This window comes from Rhea pennata, chromosome 1 (assembly GCF_028389875.1).
Source record: "Rhea pennata isolate bPtePen1 chromosome 1, bPtePen1.pri, whole genome shotgun sequence".
Classification (NCBI taxonomy): Eukaryota; Metazoa; Chordata; class Aves; order Rheiformes; family Rheidae; genus Rhea; species Rhea pennata.
The window spans coordinates 186,119,509-186,140,874 of NC_084663.1; the positions used below are offsets into that span (position 1 = coordinate 186,119,509).

Here is a 21,366-nt window from a genome sequence, read left to right on the forward strand (position 1 = left end):
CTGAATCATAGAAGGAAGAGTGAGGTAAAACACATTTACTCATCTAACCAATCCCTTTTATTGTGTTTCTACCACTATAATCACTAGTACTTTGTTCAGGCTAGTTTTACAATTTTACAATACACCTAAACGTATCTGTAGTAACTCCACCTGAGATAGGTCAACCAGGCTCTTTCTGTTCTTGAAACGTTCAAAACTGTTGAAAAGTCTATAAAAGGAGAAACTCCAATGTAAATTTTTAATGAAAATTTCTACTGTTAAGAAAATCAGATCATCCGATTCTCCTGCTGGTTCCAACTTCCCTGATAAGCTGGACTTCCACCTCCACACCACACTGGAAGTACAATTCCTATTTTTTGCTCCCCAATTGTTCAAGCCATTCTTTACAAATCATTAGTCTTGATACCTTGGTTACAACTCTATCATTATGGCTCTACCTCCAGCTAATAATCTCTTCATTTATTAATCTGATGCCATCCCCCCTTCTGACTCATTGTATACTTCTGGCTTCCTTTTTGCAATCCCTACACATATTCATCTCATTTAGTATCCTGCTGCCATACAGCATAGACGACTTCAACATTTTGTAACTCAACTTCTGTTCCTATCCCTTCTCACTACATCCTGTGCCTGGAACAGCCTATCAATTCATCTTATTATATTCCCAGATTCTCCTGCTTTAAAACTTTGTCCTACATCTCACAGCCAGGCAGAAGCAATACAAAACCATTATTTAAAAAAAACACTTTCAGCTGCATCTTTTGGCTCTTCTAATACAGTATCTGCTCTTTTTGGCAACCTTAATTTTATTCTTAGCAAAAGGAATCCTGAACATAAAGATCAGGACTTCTCCTTAGCTAACTAAGCTGCTCAGTTATAACACCGGCTACTAAGTCAATGGCTACTAATATATCTCTCGATTAACAAGAACAACCACATCATTATTTCCACAAATAGCACAGGACTAAGAAGTTGAGGAAAGGAAAGTATCTTTCCAGGTATTTGCCTGATTGCAAAGAAAGTGCTTGCAGTATGGCTGATAACAGGTTGAGCGCTTGTCAGACACTCCAGATATTCCCTATGGCAAGGAGCTCTTGAGCCAAGGGCAACCCAGATGATAGGATATGGAGAGAGCAGTAACAAAAGGTAATTTTTTGCATGTCAGCATGATTCACTGTGAACAACATGGTGCAAATGAATTTTTGATATGAGCACAAATGTGAATAGGGAAAGACTATAGGTAAATTCACCACTGCCAGTAAAAGGCAGTACTAGGATGACTGTACCAGACACTGACTGATGCCCTGAGAAGGTGGAGAACGAGGGAGTCAAGAGGAAATGCAAGATCCAAAGGTGGAGAAGTGAAAGGTGAAGAGGAGTTCCCATACCACATTGTGCTAGATGACAAGGCAGGAAGCAGATTAAGAATCCTGACTCACAGGCACAAGATAACAGGCCAGGAAGATAATGTTAACAGTTCATTTTTTTATAGCTTAAAAAGGAGGAAAAGTACATGTCAGGGAAGCCAGAAAGGTCAATTAACAGTAATCATGTCCCATAAGATCAATGCAGGGAATAGTCATATTGATCAGTATTTCTCAGAAAACATTTGTTTGCCTGAACAAAAAGTTCTCCATACCTGAGCTTCATATTTGACAGCGGCTGAAAGAAGAGCAATTGCATTCTCTTCACAAATGCCTTGTTTGATTGTTTGCTGGCAAAGCTTTTTCAATCTGTTTTCTCTATACAGTGTTGCCAAATCTAGCAAACCTGTGAAAATTCAAACATATTTAACTCTCCTTGTGCAAAACATATACCTTTCTATTCATATTAATCATTTCTATTATTTTAGGCAGAATTCATTGAAAGCTTGATCTATTTTTTTTCCTATATGAAGTGCTTATCTTTGAAAGTCCTCAAAAATGTTTATATCAAAAAACACTTTTATTAATATGCAAGTGTTCTGTCTTCTTGTTCACTATAATACATCTTATTCAAACTATCAGCTAGTGACCTAAGTTCTCCTGATTCATATAGGGAACAATTCTCTTTTTCATTCATGATCAAATTGCTGCAGCTACTCAAACAGAAAAGTCTTAAGATGCCATTAGTGACCTTTTAAGGCAAAATAAGTTAAGGTCCTTTCTGAATGTTAACTTGTGATCTTACTTCATCCCCTACCACTCATGTTTCCTACTACTGCATCCCTTCTTCCTGGCACCTGGAATATAGCAGTAACTTAGACTTAAGTGCTAATAAAAATGAAACTAAATATGAGTAACCCTTGCTTTCCTCATCCTGTTACGACACACAACTACAAGTTCAGAAACAGTAACCTAGAGTTACATGCATTTACTGCAATTACCTATTGCATCTTCAGGAGGGAGTCTAATGTTGTCTGTGTACAGGTATTCCAGGAAGGCTCGGTAAACAGGATAAGAAAATTCATTCATTTCTATAATTTCATCATCATTATTCAGAACAGAACGAAAATGTTCACACCTACAAAAAAAGAACAAGAGCTGCATACTGTAAAGAGTTAAACTTGATAAATGGCAGCAAGACGTTGATAAAAATAAAAAATCACTCATAACAGACAGAATACATAAACAAAAAATCTAGCCAGATGAGTTCTTGGTTTTGAGTATGTTAAATTTTTTTAGAGCTTTCGATATAAGCTTCACACTTCAGAATTTTCTTTTATTTCTATTGCTACAAATTTACAACAGGTTTCTTATTCTACTTGTAGTACCTTTAAGGATCATCCATGAGTTCTTTAATGTCATCCTCTTAAGTGAGCTATATATTAACTATTAGATCTATTTTATTACCTGTATCAGATAAAGTATACAATTAAGTTATACAATTCTCACACCTCAGCCTCTTTCTCCCATATGATTTAGTGAGGAGGGAAACAATCACTAATATTTCAGATATTATTTATTCCACTGTCACAGTCCATGCATGTGGGCTTAATGCTATGCAAGATATAATGCTATGCATACCTCAGCATTAAATTTAATCTTTATTCTCAGGTATGAGAATACTTTTGATTAAGGGGACTCTCACCCATATCATTCATCATCTTTTTCTTACAAATCTGAATATTTTCATGACAGACAAGCTACAATCAAAAAGCATTGTCTTTGATAGTTGTACTTTCTAATTTCAAGCTCACAGTAACTGTAAATTATTCCTCCCTCAAAAAATATTCTGTAACTTCAAATTTATTGGATTATTTTGAAAGGTTTTGCTAATGAGAGCGAACATCACCACCTCACATAATGACTTCCTAGAAAAGACACAATTTTTGATACTTTCATATCTATAGCTGTCCCACAACTGAATTTGCTTTTCTTTTACTAAAAATATTTTATAATAGGTTGGTTGTTATCTTTCTAATGTCTCTGGGACAAGTCTACATCATAAAGGCAGCATAACTTAGATACAAATGAAAATAATCTATTTATTTTACCACTTATTTTATTTTTTCTACATTCAATTTTGTTATTTACAGAATTCTTTTCTTGGAATTTTATTTTTTCTAGTAAAGTAGATAAACATCAAGTCAAACTCATAAAGAAGTAAAGTCACACTGTAGCTTCTGCTGCATTCCCATATTGCATTCTGGAATCAGAAGAGGCAGACAAAACACCACCACTTTGTTTCCCTGAGCCCTGTAGTGGTGGTGGCGACCACAGCTACCACCCAGCTGCAGAACAGAACTTGGATATGGCCAATTGCCCCCTCAGCACCACATGAAAGTACCAAAATACAGAGAGAGGGTGATGCACATTGCTCCCTTTTATAAGGAATATCATCCTTCAATCTCCAAAGCACCTTACAGTGACTTATCCTTTCAAGTGCCTTTCCCTCAATAAAGGGAGACCAAATACCTAATTTTGGCTAGCTAAAGGCAGAGCAGATGCATTCCACCCACACAAGCATATGCATCTCTTATTGCAGGCAGTATGCTCCTGTCCCAACTCTTACCGAGTTGGAGGCTGCCCCACCATTCCACCATTTCATCACAAACTAATCACCATAGACAGTATTACCTAGTCCAGCAATATTTATAGCACAAGATGGCAAAAAAACGTCTTCTCAAGTGTAAAAAAAGAAAATGATTGGACAATAAAAAGGAACTTTTACCAGCATAGGACTCATGACAATGCTCTGGGAAGGGATGAATCCTGCAAAATACCACGTTAAATACATTATCTTCTCAACCAGTTGGATCTTGAGACTATAAGGCTTAAAAAAGGCATTAACTCTATAGACTATGCCACATGCTCTATTATTACTGAAATTTTTTTGATAATGCCATACATTTATAGAATTGGACATATTTTCTTCCAAGAACGACATATAATCTAAGAAAAGTGAAGCAATAGGAAAGAATTAAGGTAAATTTACATGTCATCTAATTATCAAGAAAAATCACCTCAGAAGCACTTTCGGCAGACAGAAGATTTGAAGTGTATTTGATGAAGGGCACTTGGTAGTCAGGAAAAAAGGCAGTCCAAGCAAAAAAATATAGACTATAAACAGTAAGTGTGACATACAAGAGACGAAAACAATACAGCGAAGAAAATACAGGCAACTGAAGTAGTAATAGGAGGGTAGAAAAGGGAAAAAAAAGCAAGAATTAATATGTAACTTTAATGTTATGTAGTAACACACAAGAAGTCACTACAGGAATTCAGGATCAGATGCAGGACAATAAAAAACAGTAACAAGCAGGACCTCTTTAGAGTAAGAGGTAGCCAAGCATTTTGACAAAGAAAATAGTGAAAAAAGAGAAAATTATTGTAATAATAGAGGATAGAACAGAAACAATTCACAAGACAGTAGAGATCTGAAACCGTGTTTCTAGTATATCCTATCAGACACTGTGCCAGCAACAACAAACTGATCTCTGCATGTTAATAATAAAGTGATTAGTCAGTAGATCTGCGTATGTCAGATCTCACTGTGATGTGGTGCTAATTTGTAAAAAGCTGTGAAAACAAAAGGAGAAGCCAGCTTAAATTCGAATTAACTGATAAAAAGGCTTAAAACAAAAAGGATAGATCTGACAGAGAATAAGAAATAATAATTTGAAGAGAATCTACAGAAATTGCTGAACCAATGGAAGGAGGGCCCTGTGGAAGTAAAGAAAGAAAGGCAAGAATAAACACAGAAACAATGAAACTGAGGATAACAGTAGAGGAAGCCAAGAAAAGAAAGGAGAAGAAACTGGTTTACTACTGGGAAAGCAGCAGAAAGAAGATAAATAAGTGAGCCTTTTCCTCAGCAGGAAAGTCATTATTAATTGGGACAGTTTAGGTAGCACGAAGGAGAACAGACATCAGATGGAGAAAGGTGTGGAAAAGGTTGGTAGTAAGCAGCATACGTGGTAATTCTGAGCAGTGAGAAAATGAGGAAAATAAAATTAACTGTTAAGAAAAGCAAGTGAAACTAATAACTTGGGGAAAAGGGAGTTGTAAGCCGAACTTAAGATTTTTAAGCAGTAATTACTTAGTATAATAAACTATATAGTTTGTGCCTTACCTAATTTTGAGAAGAACTTTATGAACATGAATATATTTTCCATCCACTAGAAACTTCAGGTCTGCGGTTTCAGGGTTGTCAAATTCCTTCTTCAGTGACTGAGCTACTGTTAGATGGTCATCAGGCTCTAGTATAAAAAGGGGAATTAATAGTAACTAGTAAGTAAGCACAGGTATCACTTATAACAACATCCTGGGTTTATATCAGCAATTAACACTCTCAATACAAATTCCCTTTAAGGTTAGTAACAAAAGAAGCGTGTTCAGTATGAACCTCTGGAAAAGCAAATAAAGCACAGCTTTCTTCAGCTCTTGCTAGTTCCCTACTCCAAATATCCCTATTAAAAATGAGTCTCACTCCTCTAATTCTTCTGTATGAGGCCAGAAAAAAAAATCAACAGTCTCAGAAGTTTAATGCTGCATCTGATAGCAAATACTATCAATTATTACTGAGAAAATTATTATTTTTTAAAACATTGTTATAAAATACCTAAAAGCTCAATAAAAAGCACAGTAAGATTTGCTAAAAGACTCCCATGAGAAAACATTATCTTGCTGTCAAAATAATGTGATTACATAATCAATAATTGTAAAACTGTTCTGTATAACACTCTCAAAGGAGAACACTAACTGTAACAAGTCCATTTTTGAAGTGTTCTCCCCAGAGTTATGCTGTTAACCGCATTCCTTATGTGAATGTCTTTCCTGTTTGTATCACATATACGTACGTGCCACAATGGATGTGACACTTGCAGGATAAAGTTACCACACAGCCTTGACAAGTCAGCAATTGTCTGCATATAAATCTGCATCTTCTGAACCGTATTTCCTTTAATATTAAGAAAAAAAGAGTAAAGCTCTCCAAATCTTATTTGTAACCCAGAAAACATTTTTCCCCTTAGCACACGAATCGGTTTATTCTGCTTTTGTGGGTCAGGAATAAGCTGTTCTCTACAGAAAATTACATAAATGTTAGGTTCTGAAATTTTGTAGCCTACTAATCTAAAAGAATACTGCCCTGCTGGAAATGGAAATACCACCATCATAAGCCATAGAAAAACTTTAAACATATAATTTGATGCAGTTATGCTTTGTTTAGCACAGTTATTTTCAAACACATTTAGAGAATGTTATTTATGTCCAGTTATATCCAATTAGGGAAATAATTACGGAAGTGTTTTGTATTTCAGGTGAAAGGATGAGGAAAACAAATTCCAATGAAAATATATTAATAAAAAAATCTTTCTGAAACAGTGTTATAGTAAAATACTTTGTTAGTTCTTATTCTGTACAACACAGTTCATTTATTCAGATCTCTACTGAATTAAGTACAGTAATTTTAACAATCAATGGAAAACTTACTGCTCTACTGTAAGACTGCAGTAGGTCAAAGGATTTTGCACTGTTCTGTTGTGAAACCTACCCCCAATGTTAACTGACATTTCAGATATATGTCATTAAGGCATTACCAGATGATTTCTACAATCAGAGGCTTGCTGTATAAAGTGAGGTTAAGTTATGAAATTGTTAGAGGAAAAACAGGTGCTTTTATTTGTTTTAGCAGTGAAGCAGGTGCCAGTGGAAGGAAATGAAGAGGGGGTTAACATGAGCAAGACAAAAAGCCAAGAAAACTCTTCAACATTCAGTGCTGAGAATTGTTATAGAAATGTTAAAACCGCCATGAATGAGGAATGTATGGGAATGCCTGGGTGTGGAAGCACCATAAAGTAAAAGAAGAATGGCAGGTGTCCGTGGCAGTTAGATCAGCAGGTATTAAGATCCTAGGCATGAAGCTGCCTCGTGATTCTCAGCACACTTGTATCAGGAGACAAACAACACTGAGTAAATCCTGATGACTCACCAAGGTGGGATAAGACGGAGAGACTAATCACTCTCAGCTCCTAAAGGGTACAAAAAAGGCACATCCCAAACCAGCACATATTCACCTAACTAAGAGGAATCCAGGAGACATGATGGGGACTTGAGAGCCAGCATCCTTTATCCTCTGCGTCATCGCAAGGCCTCGAGCTCAGACCACTTGCTGCGTATGAGTACAGGAGTTCGAAAGTGCATGTGAAATGGTTTCATTTAAAAATAAAATAACCTTCCCTCTTGTAAGGCTTCACCTTGAGCTTTGCTACATTGTTGTTAGTGTTGCAACATTATTTCCAAAGGGACGAAGCAAATAATTGCAGAAAACAGTAAGAAAAGGAGACACAATGGTAAAAAATGACTTCCCCAGTGTGAAGCAGGGCAAGAAGGACAAATGCATTGTTCATGGTGACAAGGAAGGAGGAGAAAAAAGATGTGTTGGAAAATAGTTAAGAACTTAGTCTTGACAAGGCTGTGTTAAAGAGACAGCATGGATACCTGCACTTAGCAGTACAATCATTAATAACCTGGATAACTGCAAATCTTCACCCTAAAGATTTTAATTACATTTGCGATCACAGATAATCCCACTCAAGATGCTTCTATCTGACCTATCGCCCCCCTCTTCCTGTACGGAAGTGGGAAGAAATGAATGCTTTTAAGGTATGACTGATCCATATCACCTAAAGCAGAAGTGTAACAAATCCGGTGTTTTAGATTTTACAGTAGATTTTTTTAGATTTTACAAAACAACAAAGAATTGCCTGTTTCTCTCCAATGACTACAAAGGAAACACAAATTAATCAATTCAGATCAACACATTCAGAGTGTCAACACCTGAGGTTGTATCAGCTGAATCCAACCCTATAAATGCAGAGGAAGCAGTAGATAGAGAAGCAAACATAAAACCTGAAGACTCATAGACAGCAAGATGAGCTGTTCTCCTACTCCGCCAGGCAAGACATCCACTGTGCAAGAAGGCAGAGAAACTTAGAAACAGAAGTTTCAGTGTGACAGTACAGTGCGAGCATATGCCACATTTACACTAACCTCACGATCTGTGCAGGCGGTAAGGATTGTCTCCTTGGCCAACAGACCTGCACTGCTCATGCTCATCCTGTTACTGCAGCACCACTTTCAGAGAGGTGAGCCACATCCTCACTGTGTGGCACCCAGAGCAGTCCCTAGTCCTGCACCCACTCTGTTGACCATTGCAGTCTCCCATGCAGAGGACTCCACTGACAGCTACATGCAACATCTGCTCCATGAATACCACACAATCACAGTAGTTCTCAGCATGGACCTTAGTGTAGGACACTTTCAGGTGCTTTTTAAGTTTCAAGTGGCACTACGGCATGAACACCTCCACACAAATATGCCCAGCTGCATCCCTGCAGTTATCCAGGCTTTTTCATAAAGCCTTTTCATATATTTATTTAAACCAAAAACGGAACAGAGCTATCAAGGAATAATTTTAGGGGAAAGGAGCAGTCCAAGCAAGGGTGTTTTGGCAATAACAGTAGGAAGGGTTTTTCTTCTTTAGGGGAAACAAATAAAATAGTGTTTTAAGACGGGGAAGAAAGCCTGCTTGTTTTGCTGTGGATAGGAACTGGAGGAAATGAGAGACTGAAAAGAGTAGGTCCAGAATTGAAAAATATTTCTTAGAAGAAGACAAAAAAGGCCAATTTGGCAGAAAGAAGCACTGAAAAATCATAACAGACAAATTAAGTCTCAAGTAGTCTTCCTCACTGATGAGCGAAATATGGAAAAGGGCGGTTTTTGCTTCTTACCTTTCCCTATTCTCCTTTGAAAAATTCCTCAGTATCCTGCACTAAACTGAGAAGAAAAGGCAGGCGAAAAAGTGAGGGAAAATTAATAAATGATTTGCAGTGAAGATCAGCAGGAATGTGGGAATCAATAAGAAAGAAAATATGTTCCGAGAACACTTCAGTTAATTCCAGTAACATGAAATAATATTTTAACTGGATAAGAAAGAACATAAGTGGGAGAGCCCCAGAACTCTGCTTGTGTACATAATAAGAAGGGGGAGGGAGGTGTCATACAGACAGGGTAGACAACAAAACACAAGTTGGGTTGGTGGGCCTCCAACGGGTGCATGCAGCTGGGGGATGTGCATTTGGGACATGGCTATGGGGGACCCCCGTACACCCTTCCTGGGAAACCTGCAGGCATGACCACCTCTTTGAAATGCCTCTGCACCTGTGCACGCAGCATGGGGAACAAACAGGAGGAGCTGGAGATCTGTGTGCTGTCACAGGGCCATGATCTCGTTGCAGTCATGGAGACATGGTGGGATAGCTCACATGACTGGAACGCTGCCATGGATGGCTGTGTGCTTTTTAGGAGAGACAGGCCAGGAAGGCGAGGTGGTGGAGTTGCTCTGTATGTGAAACAGCAACTGGAATGCATCGAGCTCTGTCTAGGCGAGGAGGAGGAGGAGGCAGTCAAGAGCTTATGGGTGAAGATCAAAGGGCAGGCTAACATGGGAGACACTGTTGTAGGTGTCTACTACAGGCCACCTAACCAGGAAGAGAAAGTTCATGAGGCCTTCTATAGACAGCTGGAAGCAGCTTCACGATCACAGGTCCTGGTTCTCCTGGGGGACTTCAACCACTCTGACATCTGCTGGAAGGACTACACAGCAAGGCACAAGCAGTCCAAGAGGCTCCTGCATGCATTGATGATAACTTCTGGACACAGGTGGTGGAGGAGCCTACGAGGAAGGGTCTCCTGCTGGATCTTGTCCTTACCAACAGAGAGGGACTGGTTGGAGATGTGAAGGTTGGGGGCAGCCTTGGCTGCAGGGACCACGAGATGGTGGAGTTCAGGATCCGGCAGGAAAGAAGTAAGGCAATAAGCAGGACTGCAACCCTGGACTTCAGGAGAGCAGACTTTGGGATCTTCAGAGACCTGATTGGTGGAATCTCATGGGTTAAGGCCCTAGAGGGAAGGAGGGGGTCCAGGAGAGCTGGCTACTATTCAAACATCACTTCCTCCAAGCTCAAGAGCGGTGCATTCCTGTGAGTAAGAAGTGCAGCAAAGGGGGCAGGAGACCCGCATGGGTGAGCAAGGAGCTCTTGGCCAAATTCAGACAGAAGAAGAAAATACACAGACTGTGGAAGAGGGGACAGGATACTGGGGAGAATTACAGGAATGCAGTCAAAGCATGTAGAAATGCAACGAGGAAGGCTAAGGCCCATTTGGAATTGAGTCTGGCAAGGGACGTTAAGGACAACAGGAAGGACTTCTTCAAATACATCAACAGCAAGAGGAGGACTAGGGAAAATGTGGGCCCGCTACTGAACGGGGCAGGAACCCTGGTGACAAGGGATGCAGAGAAGGCAGAATTACTGAATGCCTCCTTTGCTTCAGTCTTCACTGCTAAGGGCAGCCCCCAGGAATCCTGCAGCCTGGACGTGAGGGAGAAAGTCTGGAGAAGGGAAGACTTTCCTTTGGTTGAGGAGGATAGGATTAGAGATCTTCTGGGCAGGCTAGACATCCACAAATCCATGTGCCCGGATGGGATGCACCCACGGTCCTGAGGGAGATGGCGGATGTTGTTGACAGGCTGCTCTCTCTCCATCATCTTTGAAAAGTCATGGAGAACTGGAGAGGTGCCTGAAGACTGGAAGAAAGCCAGTGTCACTCCAGTCTTCAAGAAGGGCAAGAAGGAGGACCCAGGCAACTACAGGCCAGTCAGCCTCATCTCCATCCCTGGAAAGGTGATGGAACAGCTCATTCTGGATGTCATCTCCAGACATATGGAGGACAAGAAGGTGATCAGGAGTAGCCAGCATGGATTCACCAAGAGGAAATCCTGCTTAACCAATCTAAAAGCCTTCTAGGATGGAATGACTGGCTGGGTAGATGAGGGCAGAGCAGTGGACGTTGTGTACCTTGACTTCAGCAAGGCTTTTGACACTGTCTCCCATAACATCCTCCTAGAGAAGCTCAGGAAGTGTGGGTTAGATGAGTGGACAGTGAGGTGGATTGAGAAGTGGCTGAAAGGCAGACCTCAGAGGGTCGTCATGGAGTGGAGTGGAGTCTGGCTGGAGGCCTGCAGCTAGTGGCATCCCCCAGGGCTCAGTACTGAGTCCCATCCTGTTCAACTTCTTCATCAATGACCTGGATGAGGGGACAGAGTGCCTCCTCAGCACGTTTGCTGATGATCCCAAGCTGGGAGGAGTGGCTGACACACCAGAGGTCTGTGCTGCCATTCAGAGAGACCTGGACAGGCTGGAGAGCTGGGTGGAGAGGAACCTCCTGAGGTTCAACAAGGGCAAGCGCAGAGTCCTGCACCTAGGGAAAAATAACCCTAGGCACCAGTACAAGCTGGGGGTGAGCTTCTAGACAGCAGCTCTGCAGAGAAGGACCTGGGAGTGCTGGTGGATGACAGGTTGACCATGAGCCAGCAATGTGCCCTTGTGGCCAGGAAGGCCAATGGTCTCCTGGGGTGCATTGGGAAGAGTATTGGCAGTAGGTCAAGGGAGGTGATCCTGCCCCTCTACTCAGCCCTGGGGATGCCTCATCTCGAGTACTGTGTCGAGTTCTGGGCTCCCAGGACAAGGAGACATGGAGCTACTGGAGAGAGTCCAGCGTAGGGCTACGAAGATGATCAGAGGGCTGGAGCACCTGCCACATGAGGAATGTCTGTGAGAGCTGGTCTCTTCAGCCTGGGGAAGAGAAGACTGAGGGGGGATCTTATCAATGTGTACAAGTACCTGAAGGGAGGGTGTCGAGGGGACGGGGACAAACTCTTTTCAGTTGTCCCGTGTGACAGGACAAGAGGCAATGGGCACAAACTGAACCGCAGGAAATTCCACCTGACCGTGAGGGGGAATTTCTTCCCTGTGAGTGACGGAGCACTGGACCACGTTGCCCAGAGAGGTTGTGGAGTCTCCTTCTCTGGAGATCTTCAAGGCCCGCCTGGATGCAAACCCTGTCTACCATGCTCTAGGTGACCCTGCTTGAGCAGGGAGGTTGGACTAGATGATCTCCAGAGGTCCCTTCCAACCTTACTGATTCTATGATTCTATGATCTTAATGTTAATCAGGTATTTGAGATCAAGTAACTAACTCAGAAGCCCAGGTTATGATCATTTGTGATGAGACTTTGACTTCTAAGTGTTCACAGCCACAGGTATTTGGCTCCCTCATTCCTACTAGTCTACTTAAGGATATCCCAGAAAGGATATCAAACAGTTTCTCACATTTCCCTCATGTCTCCGAATTTAAACTCAGCTTCTTCACCCATCACAGCCATTGTACAATAACACTCCGTGGCTACAGAGAAAGGATTGTGTGAACTAGCTATTCCCACACGAAATGCGGCACTTCCCCACAGAAATAAATCACTTCAATAAATCAGACAGTCACTTAGCACTGCATTAGGCCTTAGCAAATTTTACAATTCTGTATTAACTATTTACACATATTTAAAATTATGCTTCACAGTATAGATTTTTGCAACAAACACATGCACAGCTAAATATTTTACAATAAAAAATATTTAAGCTCACCGATTGATAGTAGACGCCACATAACGGCAGGGGTAGCAAAGCAAGCAAACACATCGTCAGTGCAGACAAAGTGAGTGAGATGGGGAAGGATCACAGACTGGCCACGGCACTGGCCCCACATGTACACCTGGCCGCTCTGGGTCTTGGCAGCCGAAGTGTGAGCTGAGTGGCAGGCTGCAATCTCTATAACTCTGAATTCATAGCAAACAAAGAGAAAAAGCAAATTACTGTCATAAGAACAAAATACAGTAAAGAATCTCACTACCTCCTCTCTTTCTCTGGTATCAAATACATTTGCAAGCATGCACACACTTCAGATTGCAGTAATATTTTCCTACTGTAAGTGGCAAAATTAAAAAGATTGTCAATGTTTCTTCATATAGTGTGCACTTAGAAAGTATTTCGGTGAAAAATCATCTGTGGAGCAAGGAGACACTGTTGCAGCATGGCATTACACCTGCTGCAGCACATCAAGAAGAAAGGGCTGTGAGTAATTTTTGCATTTCAGTGTACAATAGAAAATTAATGAAAAGATTTTTTTTTCCTATTTGTTCATTGGTAATGGGTATAAATAAGCAATTTAAATATATTTCTTTATATTAAAATACTGAAGTGTCATTACTCATATCATTATTATTACTTATGCTTAATGGACTTGACCTTTTGAGAACATTTTCAAAATGAAAAATTAGAACAGAGCACTATATGTTATCTCTAAATACATTTTAGCTATAGTCAGCCATCTCACAAATCCTAAAGTTGATTTAGGATTTCAAAACTCCCACTGTGTACAACATTACACAATCCACTGTTTTATAGTCTGAAATACTCCTTGTTTTCTTGTTTTCCCAGTTGCCTGGGGAAAACAGCAAGAAAACAACTTATTCAAAGCTGCATATACGAATCTTGCAGGCTTTAGTGAAGTAATATTCTCCCTGACATCAGAAATGTTATTCCGGCCAACAAAAGAGAAAGACAATATAGAACATGAAAATTTGTATTAAAATGTGCTAATGTTTCCACTGTAGCCAAAGTATCTGAAAAAAAAATTAGTTACATTTTAAGCAAAAGCACAAACACATACAAAGAAATAGCAACCTTCAAAAACAGGTCATACTTCCTCACCACAGGAATTGTCTCTTCCTTACAATAATGGATACAGACACAAGTGTAACAGGACATCACACTTTTCTAATTATTCCCAATAGGAGGTCAAAATCAAGACCTTACTACTAAGACACATTTAAATTTCTGCCTACATAAATACATAGCTTTGCATTAGCAAGAGAAGTAACTGTGCCACTACCTATCAAGGACTACAAGAAAATATTTAACTTGTAAAAGCTAAGCTTCATTTTCAAGCAACAATTCCAAAACGGATCATCTCGTCTTCTCTCTTTCTCACTTTATGAGCAAGATTAATAGCAGAACTAACACAAATTGTCACTCTTCTCACTTTTTTGGTGTATATTCCTTGTCAAAACTAGCATATTTAAACACAGTTTGCATTCAGAGACAATACAACTTTTATTGTTGACTTCAACCAATGAAACCAAAGAGAAATTGCAACTAAGACCTGTAACGTACAGTGTGAGCTGAAGCAGGAAATAGCATGTTCAAGCTCAGAACATTCAGTTCTCTTTCACAAGGGCGATTATTGGATGATTCACTGATTTTATGTCAGATAATTTTAAATTGTGCATATTTAATTTTGTAAAAGAACCATTGCAAAAAGTTTCTTCCAAAACCAGATTGACAGAGCCATAATTTTCTGCAGTGCCTTTGAGAGTATGCTGATTAATGTCTGACTGCTAGAATATAGGTATTACCTGTCCTTATCCACAATTACTGTTGTAGGGTAAGACTGGTTACTTTTATTCCCAGTACCTAGCTGGCCATACGAATTGGCTCCCCAGGCGTAAATCTGACCTTCATCTGTTAGCACTAATGTATGTGCATAGCCACAGGCAACCTATAATGAATAAAAAGAAAAATCTTATTTTTATGTAACAGCAAGTTAATATAGACAGATATACATGATGTTGCATGATAGTGTTATTGGTTCTGTATCAGTGCAACATCTGATAGAAATTACAAAAATAACAAATACAGATAAGATTACTAAAAAGGGAAGCAAAGAAGATGAGTGACTTCAAGGAAAAAATTGTATCACTGAGGAAACCTGCCTGGTAATTTTAAGAGAACAGCAAAATAGCTAGAAATCGAGAAAGAAGGAAATCTGTACAGCAAATATGAGCATTATGCTGAAAAATGAGGAAAAGGAAGATTAAGTCTTATGTCAACCCTGCTCTACGGGCAACTGCTCCAGTATACGCAGCTTACTGCTGTAAAAACAGCTGAGGTCTTCCTGACTGCTCCTCCCTTCCCCTACTGCCAGGTACATCAAAGTGTCCCATATCTTGTGCCAGAGCTCACTGGACCCTTGCTGAGACAATTTACATCACTGGAAGGAACCTCTCCATTGCTGGGCCGGAGGACCACGAACGCTGGCACAACATTATCAGCAACAAGAACAACCCGCCAGGAAAGAAAGACTAGAGACAGAAGTCTCCATCCTGATGGCAGCTCATCACCTCTCATGGGATCATGCACTGCCCTGCTGAGCTACAGCTCTTCAGGCACCCTGGGTAAGGTGGCCCAAACTGCCACTTTACAATCTATATATGCTGCAGAGTGCCCCATATGGAGGTACACAAAGTAGCTAAATTAGCTGAAGTAGTCTTGCTCAGCATGAGTTAATGTAACCTACCACAGACAGATGGCTATTAATAGCCAATTTAGCTTGTTCAACTAGCTCGTGTAGTTTTATATAGTCTGCAAAGCAGTTCCATCATAAGTACAGGTATAGCTCCACTGACTTCCATGAAGCACTTGATGGGCTTTATATGAAATAAGTGATTTGCTGACCAGAGCTTGATGTTAATGGATATGAAGCAAATGAAGTGAATAGAAATAGGACCTAACTCATACTACTAGCGCACTCATACCCTCTAAACAAGAGAACAAATACAGGTGAAAATAATGTTCACTTTATTATGTTATTCTCCAGCAGCAATTGTTCCCAGCAAAGCCACTGCCCACATGCTAGGAATATAAATCCATCTAATTATATGACTTATTCAAAGATTAAGAAAAATCCTGTGTTACCTGAGTAAATGCATTAGGATCCAAAGTTCAAAACACTCCTGTAAATCTTTATTAGATTACAAAAACAATGATTTCTAGCAGAATGTGTCATTTTCCTAACTGTATCCTCTATTTTGGATAAATGAGATAAAACTTACAGTATCAATTTTACAGTCACTTCTTAGTCAGAAGAAGTTACTAGTTTGCTAGTTACACTGAAGGCACACCAACTATTTGGTAGAGAACAAATACCATCCAAGATCAAGACCAACCATGGATTCACACCAGCTGTTGACCAAAATCAATTGGAGACAATTCACTCAGACTCCAAACACCAGTCAGTCACTGTGGCTGGTGTATGTAGTTCTAGAAATGATACTCAGCTCTACCAAAAGGACAAAATGCAGCATTTTCCCATAAAAGATAGGGGTTAATGAGGAATAGGACAGTCTAAGATGACCTACTTTTTATTACACTAATAGAAATAATTTTCAGAGGAAAGAAAAAAAAAAGACTAAGCCTTTCTAATGCCTTAGTCTTCTTTAGGTAAAATCCTGAAGCCAGCGGCAAAACTCCCACTGAATTCCACAGGTCATAACTTCTCCCCTGCTAATAGAGGTTCATTTTAAGATATACATTTTCATTCCAACAAATGGTGCTTTAAAAAAATAGATAAAGGACCACCTCCTTTAAATATATAAAATATGCCTTAGCAATACTCTACATTTTTAGTTGTTCAAAAAGGGTTTGACATATAGACATCACACATACCCGCTGTACACGAATGCCTTGCAAAGCTGCTATTCTGCATGGTGTTGGCTGATTGCCACTGCTGCCCAGTCCCAGCTGACCATTACCATTGTAACCCCAGACATAAACCTTAAAAACAAAGACAAGGATTTCACTATTTACTATTATCAATTTCTTTAGAAATAAATGTAATTACTTCATATTTGTAATAATAACTCTTCAATACCTCCTTGCTCCCTTTCATTAGGATCTGCACTTTAGATGTAGATATAAATGCATATATGTGCATACATATATATTTTTGTTTTTTTCTGCACCTTAAATGACAAATTTTTGATGTAGTTTCTGCTACAAACCGCAACATCCATTAAAATTCTATCCCTTTATGTTCAGCTTGCTCTGTAAGGGTTAGATTATGTAAAACTACAATTCTTTAATATGAAGAGTGGACAATAAATGGTTCACAGACCTCAAGACAAAGAGCAAATTCAGCATGAATACTTCCCTCTTTCAAAGAGCTAATTCATCAGGCAAAAATCCTCTAACACAAAAGTGAACACAGAAAAATAACTATATACTGGAAACTATGTCAAGCAGTTTGAGCAAACTGTTAATAGATTTATATTATATACAAGAAAAAAGGGAAATACTGAACTCTGATAATTTGAGTGACATATCTTGTTTTCTGCAAACAGTCTAGGTCTAATGCTTGGAGCAGTGGATCTGAAGAGGATCTAGTCTGCCTAAAATCTTCAATTCAGATAAACTAAAGCAATAGGACCATTACATCACTTCATATCCTCATAATATTCCCAGGACCAGGAAAGTGGGAACAGAAACAGTATGAGAGTGATTCAAGTGTTTCTGCAATGGAACTAATATATAAACTGTATTTTTATTTTCTCTGTTTTCTTTTCTCAATCTAAAATATGTACTGAGCACTGAAAATCAAGATATTTACTGAAACTGAACATTCTCACATAATAGATACTTAAGATTCTAGCACATACAGAATAATTTATTTTTCTATGAATAATAAAAACAGCAAGGGAATAACATATTAATCAGCACTTTCATTTTGCTAGCAATATAATACCAGCTCTAAAATTATTAAATCAGAGACATAAAGTTATTTTTACATTTGAGAAAATAAGACTAACGTGAACTGTCCAATGAATAACAAAACTAGATGTTTATTTGAAATCATGATATGAAACTGGGACAGACTAAGAGATCCTATCATGGGTTTTACGGTCATATCATATTTAACTTAATTGATTAAAACAAATATCACTCTTCATTGCTAGGACTACAGACACAACTTCACAAGCCAGGTCCTGGTGCTTCATCACTGCTTATCCACTGCACCTATTTAGTTTACTGGAAGCACAAATGAATCCATGGATAGAAATGTTGCAGAAGCCAAAGCAGGAAATTTGACTTCCAAATATCTGGTACATGAAGTAGGATGGACAGTTAAGTAAAATAAATAAATAAAACACATAACATAGTTTCTATACAATTTAATCCCAATATTCATAAAAACTCTTGACCTTCACACAGTGCTTTTTTTCCTCAAAAGAGAACTACATTTACTAGTAAATTTGGAATATAACACCTGAATATCTTCAGCTTAAAAGCTGACTTCTGCAGTTGATTCAAAGTTGTATCTGATAAATTTTATGTGTAACCTCATAAACCATTCCCCAAAAGCAAATACTGGTGAAAATTTTTCCATTTCACTCTGATTTCTTTCTAAAGAAACTGTAACAAACACGGAGAGGAAGATGTGCTTATATATGTAGGAATATGTAGGACAATCTATGACAAAGATTTCTGCAAAAAGTTCAAGCAGGTAGATTTGAGGGAATTCGGAGATAGTATTTCTTTTTTCAGTGCTTTTTACTATAATAGCACATTACTGGCAGGTACTGAAATAATGTGCACCCCACAATATTACATAAAAGAAAATAAAATTCAGTCAGAAAACTTCACCTAATATTTCTTACCTCTCCATTTTCTACTACAGCCATAGAGCACATCTGTCCACAGGCTATATTAACTACTATTTTATTTTGTAGGCAGTTGGTAACTCTTCGAGGAATTGGTTGATTAACTGTTGAACCAGATCCAACCTGGCCCGAGTTATTATAACCCCACGTATATACCTGTTGTAAAGGAATCATCATAAAAAAGGCTATATAATACAATTCTAAGTATTCTAAGTTCTAGACATAAAAAATTGCATTTCAAGTTTGTGTGGTTCTTTCAAAGATCTGGGAAAACATATAGGTTTATGATTTAATTGTTTCTATCAGAAATATGACACTTACTTATATATTCCACTCCCTTATGCTTCTCCAGTCAAAGGCAAAGTCAACATGACAGTTGTATTACCACTTTTTCATTCTGTGCACGTGCTTTAAAACATTTGTTGGCAGAGGCACTGGAAGCATCCATATTTTTATACATTTTTATACAAAGTATAAAAAGTTTTATCCATTTTTTATACAAAGTAGAATGGCTAACAGGACACAAATGGTACCTCACAGTAAATTATAGAAAAACTTTTCACTTCAGGTGGGTTGACCACCTTACATGAACATGGTTTTAGTTAATGGCAGATTTAATGCTGTTAAGAGACTACACTAGGGTAATAACCAAGAAGTGATTGGCTGGCCTCTGCAAAGAAATGATACTCCCTTATTACAAGCAGATGCAACATAAAAATCAATGTCCTGCACTTCAGAGCGGATAGACCCAGAGAGATTTTTCCATTTTTAGTAAACATTTGTGTTGCATCAGTATTGTGAGGATATAAGAAGCAGGATGTAATGTACTAGGTGCTGTATGTTTTCCTATTTTCAGATATTTGAATTTAATTAAGAGAAAAGAGATTTATTCTAGCTCTTCTCACCTCTCCATCAGATGTTAACACCATAGAATGATGAGAGCCACAGGCAACTTCAATGACTTTCTTGTTCACCAAGTTAGTAGAGACTTGACAGGGAACCAAACCATGATTTGTTGTACCATTGCCCAACTGACTATAAGCATTATGACCCCATGTATAGACTTCTCCTTCTATAAAAAAATGTAAAAAGCTGTTTTAAAATCTCTACCTTTTCAATGACTACAAAGCATAAAATCACAAATTGAAAAGTCAGATTTAGTAACAACATACATAGTTAAGTATTCATATGACCTCTTTGGTTCTTAATCACACATACCAATACCATATTCTTAGTAAAACAAATCAGAAGAAGGAGATAGTCAGTACAGAAGAATAAAAGATGAAATGACTGTCAGGAGTCTCCACTTCAATTTCTATCTTTGTTAATAACCAACTTCTGACTTCAATCAAACAAAATTTATATGCCTTGTGTCTCCTACTTTTAAAATGCTCAAATAAACTTTTCATTCATTTGCAATATATATGAAGATGCTCATATGAAAAGCAATTACACGATGCTGATACTTACCATTTAAATATACTACACACCCTGTACCTCAAGAAACTTGTTACTGAGAATGTAAGAAATGTCTGACTAGGCTAGACCAACAGTTCATTTAATGCAGAATTCTGTCTCTGACTGTGGCAATAGAAGAGAGATGCTTTTTAGAGGAAGCCTGTGAGCCTGGTCACATTTTGCAGTTCATTCCCCTTGTAATTCCCAAGCATCTACAGTCATTGGATTACAGATATTATCAGGTAAAATCCTTCCAATTCTCTTTAATGTACAGATAGATATAGGCCTGTTAACCATGCTGTTTAACACTTTCACATTTATTCTGTAAAAAACAACTTTCTTTTATCGGTTTTAAATCAAGTATCCTCTAGGCAAAGTTGTGCAGGATTTGGTGAATAGCAGCTATACATTCATCTTGTCCACCACCATCTAAACCTAAATTCTGCAGTTATTCTGGGAGAACTAGGCAAACATTTGACATACAATTCCTTCAGATTTCTGAAGAGACCACCAGACTCCTTATCTGATATTTTCACTACGAAGAAGGGTTTCCACCCTCATTTCCACTCTCAGAACTGCGAAGGCAGTATGTGCTACACTAACTCACTGTTTTCTTAACAATAGCTTTCATCTACAGACTTTATCCTGCCAAAAGCAACCTCCTTCTTGTTTCACAATTACAACACAAACTTCAGCAAACATGTGAAATAGGGCCATAGAGTACCACATTCCATAAACGGCAAATGATAGGGATTAATTCAAAAATTGTGAATGATAGGGATTAATTCAAAAATTGTGAAATAGGCAAAGGCTGTCTGAAAGATAGGTTAAAAGATGCTTTGCTGAATGGAAGTTGTTCATGTGAACAAAGTTACTAGCAGAAATCATCAAGGATCAGTTTTGGAACTGTTTTATAGTGTAATACTTCAGTTCATGACCTGCTAAGAGATATGGGCATGCCAGTGAAGTCTGCCAGCAACAAAGCTAGGAAGAAAATATGGATATAGATTTAAAAAGCATCCATGATGGGTGACC

The 21,366-nt window shown here is 38.7% G+C and overlaps 2 protein-coding genes across 10 annotated transcripts in view; one reads left to right on the forward strand and one right to left on the reverse strand.

Moving 5' to 3' along the window:
• RB1 (RB transcriptional corepressor 1) overlaps positions 1-21,366 on the forward strand; it is a 113,606-nt gene that overhangs the window by 89,531 nt on the left and 2,709 nt on the right. The window contains exon 27 of one of the 2 annotated variants that reach the window (XM_062567005.1): positions 7,114-7,656. The exons of the other annotated variant lie outside the window; for it this stretch is intronic. Within the exon in view, the coding sequence (XP_062422989.1) occupies positions 7,114-7,144 (31 nt within the window). The 3' untranslated portion in view covers positions 7,145-7,656. Of the gene's footprint in view, positions 1-7,113; positions 7,657-21,366 lie in introns of those variants that run through there. 2 annotated transcript variants of the gene reach the window in all.
• The window catches only part of LOC134135541 (RCC1 and BTB domain-containing protein 2), a 39,787-nt gene that overhangs the window by 6,469 nt on the left and 11,952 nt on the right, over positions 1-21,366 (reverse strand). For 6 of the 8 annotated variants that reach the window (XM_062567007.1, XM_062567009.1, XM_062567011.1 and 3 more), the window contains 8 exons: positions 19,779-19,945; positions 18,871-19,029; positions 16,883-16,990; positions 14,794-14,936; positions 12,965-13,155; positions 5,554-5,680; positions 2,366-2,502; positions 1,640-1,770 (listed from right to left, as the gene is read on the reverse strand). In XM_062567007.1, the coding sequence (XP_062422991.1) occupies positions 1,640-1,770; positions 2,366-2,502; positions 5,554-5,680; positions 12,965-13,155; positions 14,794-14,936; positions 16,883-16,990; positions 18,871-19,029; positions 19,779-19,945 (1,163 nt within the window). Of the gene's footprint in view, positions 1-1,639; positions 1,771-2,365; positions 2,503-5,553; positions 5,681-7,413; positions 7,594-12,964; positions 13,156-14,793; positions 14,937-16,882; positions 16,991-18,870; positions 19,030-19,778; positions 19,946-21,366 lie in introns of those variants that run through there. The other 2 variants (XR_009957303.1, XM_062567012.1) reach the window with 2 other exon arrangements.